The sequence below is a fragment of the Schistocerca piceifrons genome, chromosome 4 (assembly GCF_021461385.2).
Source record: "Schistocerca piceifrons isolate TAMUIC-IGC-003096 chromosome 4, iqSchPice1.1, whole genome shotgun sequence".
In the NCBI taxonomy this organism is placed as follows: Eukaryota; Metazoa; Arthropoda; class Insecta; order Orthoptera; family Acrididae; genus Schistocerca; species Schistocerca piceifrons.
Window position 1 is genome coordinate 68,431,634 of NC_060141.1, and position 13,271 is coordinate 68,444,904.

At 45.9% G+C, this 13,271-nt stretch overlaps 1 protein-coding gene across 2 annotated transcripts in view; it reads left to right on the forward strand.

Annotated features, from left to right (window-relative positions):
- The window catches only part of LOC124795224 (atrial natriuretic peptide receptor 1-like), a 1,189,640-nt gene that overhangs the window by 543,046 nt on the left and 633,323 nt on the right, over positions 1 to 13,271 (forward strand). For both annotated transcript variants that reach the window (XM_047259145.1, XM_047259146.1), the window contains exon 4: positions 6,513 to 6,850. In XM_047259145.1, coding sequence (XP_047115101.1) covers positions 6,513 to 6,850 — 338 coding nt within the window. The remainder of the gene's footprint in view (positions 1 to 6,512; positions 6,851 to 13,271) is intronic.

A 13,271-nucleotide genomic window follows, 5' to 3' on the forward strand; every position in this document is an offset into this window, starting at 1 on the left:
TCAACTTCACGCAGTCCCTGACATGTTTCAGAAAACTACAGAGGTTTCCAGAACCCCAGACGTAAATGTAGTGCCGACTAATCTTCTCACATACGTGGACGGCTGCTTTGTCAAAGAAAACGAATATTTCTAGATAGTTCAGATTTTGCACGCGACCAGGTAGCAAATTCGTGGTGAAACAGAAAGTCGTTTCGCTTCAGTGCTTGCACTGTCTGAGCATTTAAAGCGTGGAGTTGAAGTAGTTTATGCAGCAACTTGTGAGCTGTTGAGCCAGAGATCTTTAGCTCGGAGAAGTGACTTTGATGGGCTCCTTTGAAAGTTTCTCTGACCTCCTCTACTATGTCATCAGATGTGCGTTCTCTGCCAGAAACCCATTGTCTGTATACATCGCCAGTGGCCAGTAACTTGTCATACCAAGCCTTAATCAACAGAAAAGCTAGTGGCTTCCGTTGAAATTCACGTCGTAAATTTCTTTGGACAGCAAAAGGTGATTTCGTTTGCATATACCACGTGATGGAGATCGGGCTCTATCTTCGGGTGTGGTTGTTTCTGGTAATTATTTCGTACGTGAATCGATACAAAAGAAATACTTTGGGAAAAAAAGGCAAAACTTTTTGATTTGCTCTATATGATCCTGCGAACCACAAGTACCTATATACCGTCATTCTGTTTCATTGCATTTTCAAATGAAGGAGGTTTCTTGTGGAGACCCTGTAGTCCACACTAGTGAATACTATTCACTGTTCGACCATTAACAGTGTAACGAATCAGTAGTGGGCCTTTCATATCAGAAAACACTGCTGTCGTCAACCTTCCTGTAGAAGGACTATTTTTGCCGTAGATGAAAATGGATTCTTCCACACCACTCTCTGCCGTTTACTCTGGTTGGATATGATGGGCACACCTCTGACCAAAGCTTACTATGCGACTGACGTAATCCTTTCGTTCCTTTTCAAATCACCTTAAGCGATTTCGACAGTTCCAGACGTTCCTACTTGTGTTTGTCCGTCAGTTGGCGAAGTAACCAACGAGCACTAAATTAGAGAATCGTGGCGATTGGAAATGCAGAAGTGTGACTAACGTTCAACTCATGCGCTAGTCTTTCTTCTGTGGTGTTTTGGAGCTAAACATTGTATACATAAACTTCATAGTCTGTAAGTCATTGTAGCCATTCGTAGAAAGAGATGTTGGGTACCAAATAAGTTCTGTTTATTACCAATCACTGTCCATCAAATGATGCGAACGCTACCAGCCGAGACACATTCGGGCGATGGAGATCAGAAACGGCAGGAATAAAAGGTTAATTTTGACGTCTTGTGCGCATACGCTAAAAAAATAAACACCCACAGAAACGTACACACAGATATTCCTGTACATAGGCATAAAGTATGTTGTGGATTGGCAAGACAGCCAACCCACTACGAGGAAGTCGAAAGGCACGCGTTTAAGCTCACGCAGGCTGGCGTGAGGTCTGGAACAGGACAAGGTATTGAGACTAGCAAAAAAGGTACGTAGCTTCTGGAACACTTAACTTTAATCCATAATTGGTGAACATCGCTCTTGACGGTACATGTTTTACAGCATCAATAGTGACTGGTAATGGCGCCTTGCTAGGTCGTAGCAAATGACGTAGCTGAAGGCTATGCTAACTATCGTCTCGGCAAATGAGAGCGTAATTTGTCAGTGAACCATTGCTAACAAAGTCGGCTGTAAAACTGGGGCGAGTGCTAGGAAGTCTCTCTAGACCTGCCGTGTGGCGGCGCTCGGTCTGCAATCACTGATAGTGGCGACACGCGGGTCCGACGTATACTAACGGACCGCGGCCGATTTAAAGGCTACCACCTAGCAAGTGTGGTGTCTGGCGGTGACACCACAAAGTATATACATTGAAGCGCCAAAGAAAATGGTATAGGCATGCGTATTCAAATACAGAGATATGTAAACAGGCAGAATACTGCGCTGCTGGCGGCAACGCCTATGTAAGACAACACGTGTTCCGCGCAGTTGCTGCTTCTGTACAATGGCAGGTTACCAAGATTTAAATGGGTCTGAACGTTGCGTTACAGTGCGTGCACGAGCGATGAGATACAGCACCTCCGAGATAGCGATAAAGTGAGGAATTTCCCTTACGACGATTTCACAAGTGTACCGTGAATGTCACCAGTCCGGTAATCCTATCTCCGACATCGCTGCGGCCAGAAAAGGATCCTGTAAGAACGGGCACAATGACGACTGAAGTGCCTTAATCAACGTGACAGACGCGCAACCCTTCTGCAAAATTGCTACAGATTTCAATGCTGGACCGTCAACAAGTGTCAGGTGCAAACCATTCAAAAAAACATCATCTATATGTTTTTCCGCAGCCGAAGGCCCACTCATGTATCCTTGATGATTGCGCGACAGAAAGCTTCGCGCCTCGCCTGGGTCCTTTAAAAAAATGGTTCAAATGGCTCTGAGCACTATGGGACTTAACATCTGAGGTCGTCAGTCCCCTAGAACTTAGAACTACATAAACCTAAGTAACCTAAGGACATGACACTCATCCATGCTCGAGGTAGGATTCGAACCTGCGACCGTAGTGATCGCACGGTTCCAGACTGAAGCGCCTAGAACCGCTCGGCCACAACAGCCGGCGGCCCGTTAACACCGACGTTGGAATGCTCATGACTGGAAACATGTTGCCTGGTCAGACGAGTCTCATTTCAAATTGTATGGAGCGGATAGACGTGTACGGGTATGGAGAAACCTCATGAATCCATGGACCCTGCGTGTCAGCAGGGAACTGTTCAAGCTGGTGGAGGCACTATAATGGTGTGGGGCGTGTGCAGTTGGAGTGATACGGGACCCCTGATTCGGCTAAATACGACGCTGACTGGTGACACGTACGTAAGCATCCCGTGTGATCACGTGCATCCATTCATGTCCATTGTGCATTACGACAGACTTGGACAATTCCAGCAGAAAATGAGACACTCCACACGTCCAGAATTGCTACAGAATGGTTCCAGGAACACTCATCTGACTTTGAACATTGTAAGCTTATTTGTCCGTCGCTGACATAGAAGACTGCAAACTTTCTTTTCTTCCCGTCTGGGCAAGCTGTGCATTGAGTATAGTACATGTAAAGCTTACTGGAACAGGGTAAATGCTAGCTGCAATGAAGTCGATAATTCGATTGTAATATTGGCATTTTAATTTGATATTCCCCACAACTGACAAAATTAAAAAAAAAAGTGAATCTCTTTGTCCACCCACACACTCCTGAGAATGGCACATTAACAATTTGCAATCAGGCGTCCCTATTACCGGCAGCTTGTAACGCCGGAAATGCATATCCTCCTATTTCCATCTATTGTACTATAATTTTTTTCCTTGTTTTGTTACCTCAAGATATGACATTTCTGTCTCTTTATATATTGTAATTGTTTTACTGTTTGTATATATGTATATATTTACGCATTTATGTTGGTATGTTTTGTGAATATTATTTGTATTTATACGCTGGGTCTGGCCTAGGGAAAACTATGCTATCGAACGAATACATCGATAGGTCGTGTTGAGAACCGAAGTGTTGAGGATCTTTGGTAGTGTTAACTCTACCGCGTGGAGCGCAGGCAGAGCAGAGAGAGTGTGGCTGGGGTAGTGCAGTGGAGCAGGTGTGTTGAGTGACGCTCCCGCGAGTTGCCGCGCTTTCGGGGTTTGGCAGCATGTAATTGCGCTCGACTTGCGATGATAGTTTCTGACATGGTGTCGCGGACGGGAAGCATTAGCTGGCGCACATCAAGAGCCCGTTTCGTCTGGTGACCGTGTCGAGAAGAAGGCGCGCCAACATCCAGCTTCTGCAACAGCGACGGCCGACAATGAGTGACTGTCGCCACCTCCTCGATCGACGGCTTCAAACCTTCAGTCAACCAACAAGGAAGACTGGAAGCACGTAAAGTTTTAGAACTGTATGGCAGACCTCAGCTTTTCAAACTTTTAAAATTATTGCATCCCAAAATTACAGCAACTTAGCATGAACGTTTGTTGCTCATTGTCCCAATTGCATTACCAAGCAGGGTCCCTTCCTTTTCCGGAATGAAGCCAGCATCATTCGATTTCACTGCTTTAATTTCAAAGTTCAGTTAAGGTATTCATAGCTGGCTACAATATTTAGATTACACAAGCACAAATTAAGAGTGCGAGTTTTGTTACCGTATTTTAGCTTACCTGTGACTGCCGCTCAGGTTGGTACGTACTAAATTTTAATATTGTTAATTGTTCAGAATCATTTAATTCAAGTTCAAAGTTAAATCTCTTATTTCTAAATTGCGTAGATTCAAGTAGCTTTTGAAATGATTGTTGAGGTAGTCCAAGACTAACCGTAGTTTACTGAATTTCGATGTGCTTCAGAAAGAAAGCTCACTATTAACTACAGTCACTAAATTAACTTTCGATTTTCCGGTTTCATTAATTCTTTTGCTAAATTAAGTGTAGCGAAATTGATTACTTCTGACAAACTTTCAGTTTTCACACTACACGTGGCAACTGAAGGTTAATTATATGTGTAGTAACCTTTCTTTTCAGTTACTATAGTAATTGTCCTTAGGACTGGCGACCGTAATTTCCCTCAAATCTCAAATATCTAATTACCGCTAGTTAATTGTTAACGTAACGGCCGCATATTTACTTTCTTTATTAACTTTACCCCTTTTCAAAATTAATTTCCACGAGTTTCATTTGCATTTTTCCTTTCATTTAGATGTAACACTTTCCACCCTCTTTACCGACAAATTAACTTCGGTGACGATTGCTTTTCCCAAATTTCCATTAGGTACACGCGGTTTAATTTTTCACTGTCATTAAGGTCGATAAGTGAGGGGAAGGTTACAAGCTGCGTAGATAAACACTCGGCACTTCGCAAGGATAACTTCCAGATCAAGAATATTAGGTAAGTCGTTGGAAGGGCTTAAGCGTTGGTGAAAATCTCACTTCTGAGCACACAAAGAGCTCTAACCGCAGAACTCTGCACGGAACACGTGTAGGTGCAGTGCTGCGATACAGACCGTATATCTCCCTTCGAAGACGGTGACCAAGACGCCGTCCCCAAGTCCGTATCGGTCGATCGCTGAAGGCGAAGCCCTCTGTCTCCACAAATTCTCCCGTCTGCCACGCTTACGAACTCGGCGGAAGAATACTCAGTTTCGGCCGATGTCCAACGCTCTATCAACGCCGAAATCCATCCAACGGCATTTCTGAGATCGACCCAACGATCGAGTAAGTCATAACGCCCGTAGGCAATCGGAATTCCCGTCTTCGCCGCGTGTTGCCCAGCACAGGTGGCTCCGGATGTCGGGCTTCCCCCAAAAGCGCCGTATTTTCCCGCGTTTCCGGTGACCGCTACGTGCCGCCCACGGCGGCCCGGCGAGCTATGGCCAGCTGCAGACTTTATATTCCACAATTCTCAACTTCCGACACTTTTCACCAACGCTTTAAATTAGTGACTTAATCACGCAGACATGCAGGGAATACTGCTAGAGAGTGCCTCATATTTATCATAATTCAAAAAAGTCATAATCTGATGCCCTTGCCAGTCCCTTTATTATTAATACTAACGTTGGTAAGCTAACGTATGAGTGCCCATGTCCTGGCACCTTACAACACATCCGCTGGCCATCAAACTCCCGAGACATGAAATTTATTGATGATATCAAGGAATCCTTGCAGTGTGATCTTCAGAAGAGAGCTCCATCCCCTCATACTCTTACGGGTTCATGGACAGCCCTGCAGGATTCATGGTGTCAATTACCTCCTGCACTACTTCAGACATTAGTCGAGTGCATGGCCGGCCAGTGTGGCCGAGCGGTTCTAGGCGCTTCAGTCTGGAACCGCGCGACCGCTCCGGTCGCAGGTTCGAATCCTGCCTCGGGCATGGATGTGTGTGATGTCCTTGGGTTAGTTAGGTTTAAGTAGATCTAAGTTGTAGGGGACTGATGATGGTTCAAATGGATCTGAGCACTATGGGACTCAACTTCTGAGGTCATTAGGCCCCTAGAACTTAGAACTAGTTAAACCTCACTAACCTAAGGACATCACACACATCCATGCCCCAGGCAGGATTCGAACCTGCTACCGTAGCGGTCGCGCGTTTCCAGACTGCAGTGCCTAGAACCCCACGGCCGCTTCGGCCGGGTGGGGACTGATGACCTCAGATGTTAAGTCCCATAGTGCTCTGAGCCATCTGAGCCATTCGAGTCCATGCCATGTCGTGTTTTGCGTTTCTGCGTGGTCGCGGTTGCCCTACGTGATATTAGGAAGGTGTAGGAGTTTCTTTGGCTCTCCAGAGTACGGAATAAAATTTGTCCCAAATTGACCCCTTTGTGCTGTCTCCCGGTTCCTAAGACTTTCTCCCCTTCCACCTTGTCTGAATGGGTCAGTACAACATGTTGCGTCCTGCTTGTTAAGTGTTCAGAAATCAGTCTGTGGCTGCAGTGGGAGCAGAGGTGACGGCCGGCGGGCGTCGTGTGTTGCAGCATGGACAGCGGCGACGACCCGGTGCAGCCGTGGTACGTGGAAGGCGACCCCCCGGAGCGCAACGAGCGCGCGCGCCGCGCCTACGAGGCACTGTTGACGGTGACTGCGGCGACGCCACGCAGCGACTCCTACCGCAGCTTCTCCCAGCAGGTGAAGGACATCGCGCGCACCGAGCAGAACTACACGTTCGCCGGCAAGTCCATCTCCACGTTCGTCACCGCCTTCTACGATGCCGTCCTGCTGTACGCCATCGCGCTCAACGAGACCCTCTACCACGGCAGCGACGAGATGGATGGCCGTAACATAACCAGGAGGATGTGGAACCGCACCTTTACAGGTACCTTAAAAACAATAGTGTATTTTATTAACTGTAATTAACCGCCGGAAGATCAGTTTGGATTCCGTAGAAATATTGGAACACGTGAGGCAATACTGACGTTACGACTTATCTTAGAAGAAAGATTAAGGAAAGGCAAACCTACGTTTCTAGCATTTGTAGACTTAGAGAAAGCTTTTGACAATGTTGACTGGAATACTCTCTTTCAAATTCTAAAGGTGGCAGGGGTAAAATACAGGGAACGAAAGGCTGTTTACAATTTGTACAGAAACCAGATGGCAGTTATAAAGAGTCGAGGGACATGAAAGGGAAGCAGCGGTTGGGAAGGGAGTGAGACAGGGTTGTAGCCTCTCCCTGATGTTATTCAATCTGTATATTGAGCAAGCAGTAAAGAAAACAAAATAAAAATTCGGAGTTGGTATTAAAATCCATGGAGAAGAAAAAAAAAAAAAACTTTGAGGTTCACCGATGACATTGCAATTCTGTCAGAGAGAAAAAAAAATGGTTCAGATGGCTCTGAGCACTACGGGACTTAACATCTTAGGTCATCAGTCCCCTAGAACTTAGAACTACTTAAACCTAACCAACCTAAGGACAGCACACACATCCATGCCCGAGGCAGGATTCGAACCTGCGACCGTAGCAGTCCCGCGGTTCCGGACTGCAGCGCCTAGAACCGCATGACCACAGCGGCCGGCTCAGAGACAACAAAGGACTCGGAAGAGCAGTTGAACGGAATGGACAGTGTCTTGAAAGGAGGATACAAGATCAACATCAACAAAAGCAAACCGAGGATAATGGAATGTATTCGAATTAAGTCGGGTGATGTTGAGGGAATTAGATTAGGAAATGAGACTCTTAAAGTAGTAAAGGAGTTTTGCTATTTGGGGAGCAAAATAACTGATGATGGTCGAAGTAGAGACGATATAAAATATAGACTGGCAATGGCAAGGAAAGCGTTTCTGAAGAAGAGAAATTTGTTAACATCGAGTAAAGATTTAAGTGTCAGGAAGTCGTTTCTGTAAGTATTTTTATGGAGTGTAGCCATGTATGGAAGTGAAAGATGGACGATAAATAGTTTGGACGAGAAGAGAATAGAAGCTTTCGAAATGTGGTAGCATGGAGAGCTGCATCCAACCAGTCTCAGGACTGAAGACCACAACAACAACAATGCTGAAGATTAGATGGGTGGATCACATAACTAATGAGAATGTTTTGAATAGAATTGAGCAGAAGAGGAGTTTGTGGCACAACTTGACAAGAAGAAGGGATCCGTTGGTAGGGCATGTTCTCAGGCATCAAGGGATCACAAATTTAGCATTGGAGGGCAGTATGGAGGGTAAAAATCGTAGAGGGAGACCAAGAGATGAATACACTAAACAGATTTAGAAGGACGTAGGTTGGGGTAAGTACTGGGAGATGAAGAAGCTTGCACAGAATAGAGTAGCATGGAGAGCTGCATCCAACCAGTCTCAGGACTGAAGACCACAAGAACAACAATTAACCGCCGCGCGGGGTAGCGTCTTGTCACGGTCAGCGCGGCTGCCTCCGTCGGAAGTTCGAGACCTCCCTCGGGCATCGGTGTGTGTGTGTGTTGTCCATAGCGTTAGTTAGTTTAAGTTAGATTAGCTTAGGGACCGATATCCTACGCGTTTGGTCCCGTAAGATCTTATCACAAATTTACAAATTTAATTAACTTTCGCGAATTACATTGACCTCGAGATTACCCTACACTTGTTATGTTATGTTAACCGGGGACCTAGAAACGACGGAGAGGCTCCATCCTCGCCGCAGCCGCAGTGCTCCATAAACCAACGACGACTACCGCAGTCCACTTCACCACCCCTCCGCCACCCCACACCGAACCCAGGGTTATTGTGCGTTTCGGCCCCCGGGGGACCCCCCAGGGAACGCCTCACACCAGATGAGTGTAACCCCTATGTATGTTTGCGTGGTAGAGAAATTGTGGTGTACACGTACATGGAGAATTTGTTTGCGCAGCAACCGCCGACATAGTGTGAGGTGGAATAAGGGGAACCAGCCCGCATTCGCCGAGGCAGATGGAAAACCGCCTAAAAACCATCCACAGACTGGCCGGCTCACCAGACCTAGACACAAGTCCACCGCGCGGATTCGTGCCGGGGAACGGCGCTCCTTCCCACCCGGAAAGCCGTGCTTACCCTACACGTACTACAATTTCTCTGTCGTCTGGATCGTCGAACTCCCGCTACTGTCTGATAAAATTCTCTCGAGCTTCCTGCCGCGGCAAGTGGTTTCAATTTTTCGACATTAGTCAGATGTACTGCGTCTACATCTACATCTACATTTATCCTCCGCAAGCCACCCAACGGTGTGTGGCGGAGGGCACTTTACGTGGCACTGTCATTACCTCCCTTTACTGTTCCACTCGCGTATGGTTCGCGGGAATAACGACTGCCGCAAAGCCTCCGTACGCGCTCGAATCTTTCTAATTTTACATTCGTGATCTCGGGAGGTATAAGTAGGTGGAAGCAATACATTCGATACCTCATCCAGAAACGCACCCTCTAGAAACATGGACAGCAAGCTACACCGCGATTCAGAGCGTCTCTCTTGCAGAGTCTGCCACTTGAGTTTGCTAAACATCGTAACGCTATCACGCTTACCAAATAACCCTGTGACGAAACGCCCCGCTCTTCTTTGGATCTTCTCAATCTCCTCTGTCAACCCGACCTGGTACGGATCCCACACTGATGAGCAATACTCAAGTATAGGTCGAACGAGTGGTTTGTAAGCCACCTCCTTTGTTGATGGACTACATTTTCTAAGCACTCTCCCAATGAATCTCAACCTGGTACCCGCCTTACCAACAATTAATTTTATATGATCATTCCACTTCAAATCGTTCCGTACGCATACTACCAGATATTTTACAGAAGTAACTGCTACCAGTGTTTGTTTCGCTATCATATAATCATACAATAAAGGATCCTTCTTTCTATGTATTCGCAATACATTACATTTGTCTATGTTAAGGATCAGTTGCCACTCCCTGCACCAAGTGCCTATCCGCTGCAGATCTTCCTGCACTTCGCTGCAATTTTCTAATGCTGTAACTTCTCTGTATACTACAGCATCATCCGCGAAAAGCCGCATGGAACTTCCGACACTATCTACTCGGTCATTTATATATACTGTGAAAAACAGTGGTCCCATAACACTCCCCTGTGTCACGCCAGAGTTTACTTTAACGTCTGTAGACGTCTCTCCATTGATAACAACATGCTGTATTCTGTTTGCTAAGAACTCTTCAATCCAGCCACACGGCTGGTCTGATATTCCGTAGGCTCTTACTTTGTTTATCAGGCGACAGTGCGGAAGTGTATCGAACGCCTTCCGGAGGTCAAGGAAAATAGCATCTACCTGGGAGACTGTATCTAATATTTTTTGGGTCTCATGAACAAATAAATCGAGTTGGGTCTCACACGATCGCTGTATCCCGAATCCATGTCGATTCCTACAGAGTAGATTCTGGGTTTCCCGAAATGACATGATACGCGAGCAAAAAAATATGCTCTAAAATTCTACAACAGATCGATGTCAGAGATATAGGCGTATAGTTTTGCGCATCTCCTCGACGACCCTTCTTGAAAACTGGAGCTACCTGTGTTCATTTCTAGTCATTTCGAACCTTCCGTTCCTCTAGAGACTTGCGGTACACGGCTGTTAGAAGGGGTCAACTTCTTTCGCGTACTCTGTGTAGAATCGAATTGGTATCCCGTCAATGGCTCTGAGCACTTTGCGACTTAACTTGTGAGTCCCCTAGAACTTAGGACTAATTAAACCTAACTAACCTAAGGACATCACACACATCCATGCCCGAGGCAGGATTCGAACCTGCGACCGTAGTGGTCGCTCGGTTCCAGACTGCAGCGCGTAGAACCGCAGGGCCACTCCGGCCGGCGGTATCCCGTCAGGTCCAGTTGATTTTTCACTGCTGAGTGATTTCAGTTGCTTTTATATTCCTTGGACACTTATTTCGATGTCAACCATTTTTCGGTTTGTGCGAGGATTTAGAGAAGGAACGGCAGTGCGATTTTCCTTTGTGAAACAGCTTTGGAAAAAGGTGTTTAGTAATTCAGTTTTACATGTGTCATCCTCTGTTTCAATGCCATTATCATCCCAGAGTGTCTGGAATGCTGTTCCGATCCACTTACTGATTTAACGTAAGACCGGAAATTCCTACGATTTTCCGTCACATCGGTACATAGAATTTTACTTTCGAATTCACTGAACGCTTCACGCATAGCCCTCCTTACGCTAACTTTGGCATCGTTTATCTTGTGTTTGTCTGAGAGGTATTGGCGTTGCGATGAGGAGCCCATTATCTCCAGTTACAGCCAACCTGTTTATGAAATAAGAGCGTCACTCCAAAAGAAATGCACACTATTTTTGTGAAAATACAGTTTTCATTCGCCATGTGTGAAAGTTTTAACGTGTGTAGATAAATCCTTCCCGCTTGTTTTCAAACTTAGTTCAACCTGTACCCGCGAGTGGCGCCGTCACAGCATCTCTTCAAGATGGGTGCTACACTTAACATTCGTCAGAAGCAACGTGCTGTCATAGAATTCCTGTGCTGTGAAATCGAGACAGTGGAAACATCCACAAGAGGTTGAAAAAGGTGTATGGAGATGCTGCTGTCGATCGCAGTACTGTTAGTCGGTGGGCAAGCAGGTTACGTGGTGAAAGCGGGCACGGAAATATTCAGAATTGTCCTCGCAGCGGCAGGCCTCGTACTGCACACACTCCAGACAATGTGCAGAGACTTAACGAATTGGTGACTGCTGACAGACACGTCACAGTGAACAAATTGTCACGCTACGTTGGGGCAGGGGAAGGAAGTGTTGGCAGAATACTGAAAGTGTTGGCGTTAAAAAAGGTTTGTGCCAGGTGGGTTCCCAGAATGTTGCCAGTGGCTCACAAGAAACAAGAAAAACGGTATGCAGCGAACTTTTGGAACAGTACGAGAATGGTGGAGGTGAATTTCTTGGAAAGATTTTGATAGGTGATGAAATATGGCTCCATCATTTTTCACCAGAGACGAAGAGGTAATCATTGGAGTGTCATAATGCAAATTCACCCAAGAAAAAAAAATTCAAAACCACACCTTCTGGTGAAAAAGTTATGGCTACGGTGCCTTTCGATTCCGAAGGACGCTTGCTTGTGGACATCATGCCAAGTGGAACCACAATAAATTCTGATGCATATGCGACTAAACTGAAGAAACTTCAAGCTCAACTGAGCTGTGTTTGACCACATCGGCAAAAGCAGGATGTTTTGCTCTTGCATGACAATGCACGGTCACGTGTCAATCAAAAGAACCATGGAAGCGAACACAAAAACTCGGATGGAAGACAATGAAACACTCTCCTTACAGTCCTGACCTGGCTCCATGTGACTATCATCTCTTTGCGAAACTGAAAGACTCTAGTCGTGCAACAAGGTTTGAAGATGATGACTCCCTTGTGCACGTTGCCATCAGTGGCTCCAACAGGTTGGTCCAGAATTGTACCGTGCGGGGGTATACAGGCGCTGGTTCCAAGATGGAATAAGGCAGTTGAGAGGGATGGATATTATATGAAGAAATGAAAATATTCTTCCTAAAGGATGTATCTACACACTGTAAAACTTTCAAACATGTAGAATAAAAGGTGGATTTAAAAAAAAATAGTGTGCATTTCTTTTGGAGTGACCCTCGTACTTAGAGGACATCGCCCTGGACACGACTTTGCAAAGCCTACTTGCTTTTGTTGTTACCTTCCTTGTCTGGTCTAATGGACGAAAAATGCTGGGAGAATTCTTTAACCACACAGCATCCACGGCAACATCAAATTCACGATGGAGGTAGAGAGAAATGGTACTTAGCCGTTTCCTGATGTCATCGCCTGCCGTAAAGCAAATGTGTGTCTCAATCACAGTGTTTACCGGAAACTCACCTACACAGACCAATATCTGCACGTGAACAGCTGTCACCATCCGTCACAGACAGTTCTGTTCTGAAGACTCTGGTGCACCCATCGCAAACCGCGTCACACACTGCAAACCTGGAGAAGGAACTGAGCCACTTACGGAAAGTATTCAAAGAAAACAGCTACAACAACTGCTAAACTGCCAAACCATCTTCCCAAAGACACGGAAGCAGAAGGGCCCAGACGGGAAGTGGAAGAAGTGTGCCTTTCTGACGTTCTGTGACTTATTAAAAGGAAATATTAGCTCGCTCTTAAACATGACTAAAATCTATTCGGTCTTCAGGGCTCCAACAACAACTCGGCAACTCACGAGGCGTGTTCAAATGGTTCAAATGGCTCTGAGCACTATGGGTCTTAGCATCTGAGGTCATCAGTCCCCTAGAACTTAGAACTGCTTAAACCTAGCTAACCTA